Source organism: Hibiscus syriacus, unplaced genomic scaffold (assembly GCF_006381635.1).
Source record: "Hibiscus syriacus cultivar Baekdansim isolate YM2019G1 unplaced genomic scaffold, ASM638163v2 tig00110050_pilon, whole genome shotgun sequence".
NCBI classification, from domain to species: domain Eukaryota; kingdom Viridiplantae; phylum Streptophyta; class Magnoliopsida; order Malvales; family Malvaceae; genus Hibiscus; species Hibiscus syriacus.
In genome coordinates, this window is record NW_024062576.1 from 1,218,330 (window position 1) to 1,227,835 (window position 9,506).

A 9,506-nucleotide genomic window follows, 5' to 3' on the forward strand; every position below is an offset into this window, starting at 1 on the left:
TTGTCCGGTAACCCCGTTTTACTGTAAAACCCTCGACCTCGGCGGCAGGGTTTTAAAGCAACAGCTTGGAAACAGCCATACTCCTCCGCGCACTTGGATTGGATAATAATGGGAAAAGCTTCCAGGGATAAGAGGGTGAGTTTTTTTAGGGTTTTAATTTCTTTGTTGGGATTTTGGGTGGTTTTGCAACTTATGTAACAAGGATGAACTGTTTGACCTTCAGGATATTTACTATCGGAAAGCGAAAGAAGAAGGTTGGCGTGCTCGAAGTGCTTTTAAACTTCTCCAGATTGACGAAGAATTCAACATCTTTCAAGGTCAGTTTCTCAAATATATGTATATGCATACATACTAACATAGATCATTGCATCCATTGATTTGATTTGATTCTGATTCTGATTTGATTTGATCTTATTTGTAGGAGTAAAGCGCGTGGTAGACTTATGTGCTGCACCAGGTAGCTGGAGTCAGGTTTTGAGCCGCAAATTGTATCTCCCTGCTAAGCAGTCGCCTGCTTCAAAGTAAGTTATTTTTCTGTTTTTTGTGCGTGTGTGTGTGTTCATTTCCCTAGTTCATGCGTTCAGAGTCCATTTCTTTGCCTAGGACTAAGGAGATTTGCAAAAGCATACACCTTGTAGTTTGGTCTTGCCTGCTCATTCTTTTGTGCCTTAAAAATATTGTTTTGCTGGTACCTTTTACCTTAACTTTATCATAATTTGCAGGGATGGTGAGCTTCCTCTTATTGTCGCCATCGATCTGCAGCCAATGGCTCCAATTGAAGGTGTAATCCAAGTGCAGGGCGACATAACTAATGCCCGGACTGCTGAAGTGGTGAGGATTTCATTTTGTTTAATTGAATTGTTTTTAATCCGTCTTCTAGTTTATGATAATTAGAAGTTTTGGATGTTCACATTAGGAAAATCCTTGAATGTAAATTTTGTTTACTTCAGTGGAGTGTTTGCATGTTGTTTTGATGTTGAACCGTAATTATTAGCTTTCCACTTAGATTCAATAATATGTTGATAGTTACATGATAAATGGAATCCTTGATCCACTTTTATAATATATGATGTCTGTGCTTGTTCTTATTATCATGAGGGTGTTAGAAAATGTGAATGGTGGACGTACATGATTTTCTTCTTGGAGCCATGGTTTAAATTGTTTTACCTTATGTTTATTTAGCTTGCGTAGTTGTGTATGTGCCATCAATACCATTTCTTGTTTATTTGAGTAATTTGCAGGTAATTAGACATTTTGATGGCTGTAAGGCTGACCTCGTTGTGTGTGATGGTGCTCCTGATGGTACAACAATATTTACGGTTTCTAACTTAGCTTACGGCCTTCAGCATTGTAGCTGTTACTGTTTTTCCCCCTTATGCTTCTTAAGTTTGCTTTATTCTCTCTGGATTTGCAGTTACTGGTCTTCATGACATGGATGAATTTGTTCAGTCCCAACTCATACTCGCAGTAAGTGTTCTAATTCCTCTTATGTTGATCTGCTTCTATAACGTGAAACTCAGTTTTTGAATAATTCTGGGTGTGATGTGCATGGATGGAATTGAGATAATGTATTATTTAGTCCGAATCAGTTAATGATGGAATCCATAAAAATAATAAAACAATCGCTAGAAGGAATTCCGGGTTCCCTATCAGAATTTAGAAATCCAATGCTTTGATTGAGAAAGAAAACTAGAACAGAATGATGTTGAATATAGATTCATTAGCAGAAAACCTTCTGGTAGGGGATCAAAGCAGTTTTCCTTGGATATGGAAAATTTGCCAGCCAGGTTTTATCAAATATTGCTATTTGTGAAACTTAAATAATATGGTTATACTGCATTTTGCATCTTATTCTTGCTGTCTTTTTCCCCCAAATTTGGCAGTCGGCTTATATGGTTTTGTTATTAATCCAGGGTTTAACAATTGTTACTCATATACTTAGACAAGGTGGAAAATTTATTGCAAAAATATTTCGCGGAAAAGATACAAGTCTTCTGTACTGCCAGGTAAATTAAATTCTAAATACTCTCAATTTTAGTATCCAAGTTTGTAAGATATAAAGCTTATTACAGTAACCCACTCCTTTTGCTTCTTCATTGCAGCTGAAATTATTCTTTCCTGTAGTGACTTTTGCAAAACCAAAAAGCAGCAGAAACTCTAGCATAGGTAAGGATAACATGCATGGACATACATGTAGTAATCCTTGACAACTCACCATTTTTACTTTACATATATATGTTGATGTAATGATTGTATTATCCTTAGAATCTTCTAACTTTTTCTTTCATACAATTTTTTAAAATTGTTTGTGGAGCAAAATAGTTTTTCTTCTTCAGTGAATATGAGGCATTGGCTCATTCATTCCAATGGGAACTTATGAAATGCTCTATATTGCTCTGTATAAGCTGGGGCAGCTATACATTACGCGTTATATTTCGTGTTTACTTCCTTTCGTTTCCGCCTTTGGATTTATTGATTCATAACAATTTCTAAACAACTTGACATTAAGCAGAAAGTGGCTAATGCAAGTCTTATTTCTATCACAGAGGCATTTGCAGTTTGTGAGAATTATTCACCTCCAGAAGGATTCAATCCGAAAGACTTGCATCGCCTCTTGGAGATGGTGGGCAGTCCCTCAGGTGTAGATGATCTAGGTAAGTGGACATCCGGTTACAAAGAATCCCATTCTCTACTTGAGAATTTGTGAACATAATTCAATTTCCTTTATCCATTTGTCAGATTGCAGTAGTGGATGGTTAGAGGGCCCGAATAAGGTTTATATACCGTTTTTAGCTTGTGGGGATCTAAGTGGATATGACTCCGACCGTTCATATCCACTACCGAAAGTTGCCGATGGAACTTACCAGAGTTTGGATCCTGTTCAGCCCCCCATTGCTCCTCCCTATAAAAGAGCTCTCGAAATGAAGAAAGCTTCCAGTCATGGAATCCGAGACCTTGAAAAATCCGCCTTCGGATTTCTGACTTGAGAAAATGGTGTTATTAATGGAGAAACAGTGATTACCGTTCTTGATTTTTATACTATCCGTGTACTTTCGGTTTGTTGTTTCCTTGTCTGTCCCTCAAACTATGAGTCATACTTTGTTTCAAACAATGATCATTGTATTTTGTAAGGAATTTCATTCAAATTCAAAATTTATATTCTAGTTTTTAACCATTAATCATTGAACTAAACCCATGGCATATTAGCTATAAGAATTTATTGAACAATGTTTAGATTCAAAGAACTGAAATAAATGAGAAACCGAGTGGGATAGTTTGCTGAGCTTTCACCTATGGTCCCATTGATTTTTCTCATTTGAATGGTCCGTTTTCAGGAAAATTTATGGTCATAAATTTGTTCATGAGATTTCTCAATCATCTAATGAATAGATATGCATGTGTTTCTCTACATCTAATGTTGGAAACTAAACGAATCCCTTTTGTTTCCCCTTTAATTTTCATATGTTTTACTCAAATCTGCTAGCAAGAACATGTAGAAACCGAGTTTGATCTCGACAAAGATGAAGAAGAATTCAAGAACTCGATGCAATCTTTAATAGCTTCAGCGCGATGAGACTCAACTGATTCCGCCAGTGACCGAGACCTGGACAGCTTGGAAGCAGAAACCTTGCGTGAAGAAGAGTTGTTCCCTCTAATGGATACGAACCGCAAAGCTCCGGCGACTTTAGCTCCAACATGTCTCAAAATGCTTGCCGGTGAAAAGCTTGAGCTTCTGACAACCCTGAACATGAAAATCCCAAAGACAACCCTTCTTTTGTTACCTCTCGTCGTAGTCGTCGTACCGCTGCCTCCATGCTTGAGAAACATTGTCGGCTTTTCACCGACGTCGGGGCCGAAACTCACTCGCTTGCTCGTTCTTCTCGACATGCTTGACTCGAGGAAAGGAGAAAATAAAGGAAAAAGGATGTCTGAAATGTAATGCAAAGAAGGGGCAGTTGGTAAGGATTTTAGAGGGTATTTATTGATGAATTGTGGTGTTATGAAGTGAAAGCTGAATAGGAAAATGGGCAAGGAATAGGAAGGATTTGTGTCATCGAAATGAGTAATTGGCAGGGGAATTAATTTTTGGGTGTGGCCATATTAATTTTCATAGATGTTGACCTCAATGGACTAATTACTAATCCAATGGACTAAACCAAAAAAAAAAACCCTCCTCTTTTCAACAGAGCATTCCAAATTTTTCACATGCATCTGGCGCATTCCGATGTATATTTGCTGTTTAAATCCACTAATTATTGATACCCAAAACTCCCCCTCAGACTCCGGATGTCACTATTACTAGCCCTATACGAGAGAACAAAAGGTCTGTGTTTTTTGCAGGCATTGGTCAAGAATAAAGAGCGAGTAGTAGCAGGAGCAAAGGGAACACAGGGAGACAAGCACTGAGCGTTGCTTTTGAGGTGGCGTTAGGACCTTGCTTTTCTTTTCTTCTCTTTTTGCTGGAAATGAAATTGGTAGCGCGATTGGCCCTCTTTGAAGAGATGAAAGGAAAGAGAAGGGGGGAATCTATTTGAATATAAGCTAGTACAAGTGTGGCTTGGCGTGAACATGAGGGAAAACCAGGCACCCCAATTCAATGTTTGCCTGCTGAGCCTGAGCCTGAGCCTGAGGATGCATTTTTGGTCCCAGATCTCAGTTTTGCATCGCTATTGGACTGCATTCCTGGTCAAGTCATCAAAGACTTCATTGTTTAATAAAGCTGCTTTGATTGCAGAGCATAATAAAAGCGAAAGCCAGTCACAGTCTTTATTTGCCTGATTTTTTAGAGCTCCTATTACTGGAAAGACAATTTCAAAGCAATAATTGGAGTTCAAATCAGCATTGGAATTTCATGTCCATAAAGAAAATGCCTGCCATTAGTTTCAAGGTGATATGAACCATGAGCTGATAGTCCCTGGGAGACAAATGACGACACTAACACATAAATGCTTTGCTTCGATTTGTCATCAGTGCCTGTGGCTCAGATTCAGCACTTGAAGTTTCCCTATTTTCACTCATAAATACCTTGTCCCTGTTGGGTGGAAGATGACGGGCTATATAATATAATAGCCAATGGCCGAAATTCACCCAATAGGTTAGTGAGTTAAAAAATTTAGTTTATTTGGTCATCTTTAAAATTATTTTAGGATATACGACAAATACTATAGAGGAAACCAACGTGATGAATTTTAATAAAATAATATTTTTTTATTAAAATTTATTATATTGACCCCTAAATAATTTGATTGATATTATACTTAACTAAATAATTAAACCGCTTATAGTATTGGGTCAATTTTACCCATGCAATTACCTTAGTTTTGGAACCATTAAATGGATTCTTATTATGGACCCGTTCACTAGGATCACCCCCGACAAGTTGCTTCAAAAGAGCTGTGGTTGGCCCAGTGGAATTTTTTACAAACAAATTAGTTGAATTAAACTTGATATCGACCTCGAACATCACATGCATTAGATATCTTAAGTAATGATAAGAGTTTGAATTCTAACGTTTATGAATGGAACAAATTTAATTAAAAGATCGTCTCCATATTAGATCTCTACAACACTTGATCTGAATTGGTCGAATAATAGATCATATACCAGTGTTTATAAAAAAAATAAAAGTTAATTGAATTAACTAAAAGAAGAAAAAAAAGTTAAGCTCAATATTGACATGTAAGGGTCGTGCATATTATCATTTGATTCTCCTCCAAAACTTAGAATCAAAGAGCCATGGGGACTCTGAAGCTTAAAAGTATATTATTATCAATAAATAATGGTGGAGCATCAGAGGTTAAAGAACACTCATTTGACTTAATTCCATTGCTGGAAGTCCTAGAATCCCATAATCTGATTTACAAATGCTGCCACTCAAATCTTTCTTAAAAGTATTCAATCCAATAACTTGGCAACTTGATCATTTAAAATCATATTTCACAAATAAATGTGTTTATACAGGGCAATAAGAGTGGGTTGAAACTATCTATTACTCCCTGTATTATAAACAACTTATAGATTCTTTTAATTTAATCATTTTAATTTCTATATTTTAGAATTCAATTTTCATTCATGATTTTAAATAATAACAATGAGATTTGTTAAGTTCAATTCATTTAATAATTATTTTATTAAGTTAAGTTGAAGATATATATATATATATATATATATATATATTAATAATTTAATAATATTATATGTCAAAAATATTTTTTTTAAAATAACAAATATAGGGACAAAATCCATAACTATGCATAGTATAGGGACTAACTTCAAAATTTAGTGTTAATAGTTTGAATTTATATAGAAAAAAAAGCTGTTGTCATGTATCTATAGAAATTACTTTTGCTAAATAAGTACTAATTTCAGAAATAATCTTTAATTCATTATCGGTAATTAATTATTTTATGGATGATATTTCAATTAAAAAAATCTAAAATTATAGGGACAAAAGTCATAACTATGCATAGGATAGGGATTAATAACATACTTTGACAAGAAAAGTGAAAGAAAAACTTTCCATTAATATCGTCACGTTGAAAGGGAAGCTTTCGCCTACAATAGCAACATACCAACTATCGGGAAAAGCAGCCAAAACGTTACCGTTTTAGCTCTTATATTTTTTACCCAAATGAAATCACAACCGTCCAAACATCATCCACGTCATTTGGATTGCAGTTTAACTGCTAGGATATTTCAAAAAGAAAAAAAATTAAATTATTCTCCTTCGTGAGTTGCATCACGGGCAAAGTGTAAACTCAGTTCACTAACTCCATCTCGGATACGTACTGCATGATCTCGGCGTCGTTCTCGAGACCCGCCATTGTTTCCGGCGACAAAACAACCTCCAAGTCAACGCTTCCGTTTTCTTCCCTCCCGGGAAAAGCTGAGATTTTTCCGTCAAACTTGTTGGCCCTACCGCTCCTCACCGCCAAAGGTTTGCCCCATCCGAAATCATTGTTATACATCGGAAACCGAGGCGAACTTCCCATGGTGATCGAAGCTCCGTCGGCGTTTCCCAACGGAAACAACCTCGGCTGCCGCTCCCATTCCTCCACTCCGTGATGTACGGTTTCGTTATCGTGCGCCACCACGCTTTTGTGAAGCAGATTGGCGCCCCAGCTCAAGTCATTAGCCAACAATTCACCCGCCGGAGCATAATTCGGAATACTCTGAATCGCGTTCCCGAAGTAGTACTGATTGAGCTTTGGGTCCAACCTGTGCCGGCAATTCACCGCCATCCTAAATGTCGTAGTTTTGGTCGACTCCAGTTTCTCGCTCGTGTCACCGACCTCCAAAGCTGAGCGCAAAGGGATTGGAAAGATGAAATCTCGGTATTACTGTTGACTGATTTCCAGTTGTCGTTGCTGAGCTTCCCTAAAACTTCTGAATTCGTTTGTTTCGTTAACAAACAACCGTAATTAGCTCTGTATTTAAGCTTCAAAATCGCTTCCCTGCTGAAATGAAAGATCCTCTCCCTCAACGGTTCGTCGAAGGAGAAAGTAACGGTGGGTCCACCGGGAGGGAATTTAAGCACGGCTTGAGTATTAAATACGGTTTCACGACAGAAATCGGGGGTCTTGGATATTTTCGAAGCTCCTTTAGTGATCTCAGCGAAGGTGTTGAAAAAGTGCCAGAACGAAGTCCCATCGGTCACGGCGTGGTTCACCGAGCACCCAATAAAAACCCCATCGACCAACTCCGTCACCTGAACCGCAGCTAACGGCTTCAAATGGCCGGAATAACTAATTGTCTTGTCAAAAGTGAAGAACTCCTTGACGCAATCGGGGACATCACCGGGGCACAAAATGTTCCCGACGGAAAGCGTAGGGGATTTCACCACAAGGAAATCAATGCCGGCGTCGTTGCAGTCGATGCGCACGTGGCCTTCGGGGTCGGTTATCAGCCGGCCGGCCAAAGGAGGGAAGTAAGAGAGAGTAGTGGAAAGAGCTTGCTGAAGGAAGACCACAAGGTCGTCGAAGGAGAAAGGAGGAGCCGTCAACAAAACTCCCTTTTGAATGTAATGACAAGACAGCATGGGGATGTCCGAAACCGAAGCTTCAATGTTCCGACATGGGATTTCTGGTCTGGGAAAATCATGCACTTCGAAACCAGATTAACTAAAGAAGAAGGCATGGTAATTGATGAAATTCGAAAAAAAAGTTTCTTTCTTGAGGAAAATGGAAGAGGAGAAAGGGTTTATATAGGGAAATGGGTTCATCAACTTGGTGGTGGGTAGTTTGGTGGTGGTTGGTTGTTTCTTTGTGCTGTCTCCTCACTAAAATCCATTAGTTTATGTTTACAATTTACTGGAACAGAAACAGATGATGAACAGAGAGGAACGTACGTGGCAAGAGAACAGACAACTTTGGAACAGGTTGATGAAATCAAAAGTTAAAGTTCGAGCTATTGAACTTGTTATGCTTGAAAAAGCTGCTGATTTTCTCGGGACTTGCTCCATAACTTCGGGATTCAGAAAACAACCAGTTTCCTAGGATGTTCTTTCACAAGGCGATAACGTTATCCAGCCTCTGTTAAGTTTGTTAACCGAAGTCTGGTTCTTTCTATTACACAATGTTTTTAAAATCAGACCCGACATTTAACTGATGAAGGTATTAGTTTTAATTGGATTCAACTGTGGTTGAATCGAATTTTATATAAAATAATATTTTTTTAAATTTTACATAATATTCAAAGCAATATTAATATATATGTAACACTTTTTTTAAGTTTATAATATTAAAAGGTATAAAAATCACAAGTCATAATATATATAAATTAAAAACCATAAAATCAAGTGAAACAAAATGATTCAAATCGACTACAACATAATATTTAAGGTAAAACATATTAAATAATAAATAATTACATAACTATAATCAAAAAAATAAAATTGGGGCCTAAAAAATCATACCAAATGATGTCATTTGGTTTATTTAAAAAAAAATCTCACATGGCTAAGAAACATAGAAGAACATCCCAAAAGTTTAAAAAGTAAAAATATGAGAACAAAACAATCCACATGGCTAAGAAACATAGAAGAGCATCCCAACTTACTTTATAAATAATAGAGGTAATTTGACATTCAAAATCAAGGAGCCTTTTGGTGAGCAAGAGCGACTATTCTTTCACTTCAATTGAGCTCAAATTTTAGGCTTCAATCGAACTTCTAATTTTTTTTGAGTTCGAGCCTTTTCGAGTTCAAGTTTTAATATTATATTTCGAGTTCGAGTTGAACTTGATAATTTTTAGCTCGTGAATTTTTTAGTCTAGTTGAGCTTACTTTTAAAGTTTTCGAGTTCGAGTCGAGCTTAGCAATACTCGAATTTGACTTGGCTCGTTGAACAAACGACGTCGTTTGGTTTAATTTTTTTTAAAACAAAAAAGTAAAAATTAAACCGGCGGTTCAAACCAATTTTGCCAGTTTTCAGTCGGTTCACCTCGGTTTTACCGATTTTCAGCCGATTCTACCGGTTTTCAACCGATTCATTGCTAGACCGCTTTTG

At 37.1% G+C, this 9,506-nt stretch overlaps 2 protein-coding genes and 1 pseudogene across 2 annotated transcripts; 1 reads left to right on the forward strand and 2 right to left on the reverse strand.

Annotated features, from left to right (window-relative positions):
• LOC120214080 (putative tRNA (cytidine(32)/guanosine(34)-2'-O)-methyltransferase) lies at positions 1–3,070 on the forward strand. The gene is made up of 10 exons (XM_039212072.1): positions 1–135; positions 224–317; positions 422–521; positions 723–831; positions 1,242–1,302; positions 1,415–1,467; positions 1,914–2,006; positions 2,103–2,166; positions 2,547–2,654; positions 2,740–3,070. The coding sequence occupies exons 1-10, from the start codon at positions 109–111 to the stop codon at positions 2,985–2,987; spliced, it is 957 nt and encodes a 318-aa protein (XP_039068003.1). The 5' UTR covers positions 1–108; the 3' UTR covers positions 2,988–3,070.
• A 410-nt stretch (positions 3,071–3,480) lies between these two features.
• LOC120214004 (josephin-like protein) lies at positions 3,481–3,888 on the reverse strand. Its single transcript, XM_039212017.1, has one exon. It carries the CDS (start codon positions 3,886–3,888, stop codon positions 3,481–3,483), a length of 408 nt encoding a protein of 135 aa, XP_039067948.1.
• Positions 3,889–5,799: 1,911 nt separating this feature from the next.
• Positions 5,800–8,164, reverse strand: LOC120214079 (annotated as a pseudogene).
• Between the last annotated feature and the right edge of the window lie 1,342 nt (positions 8,165–9,506).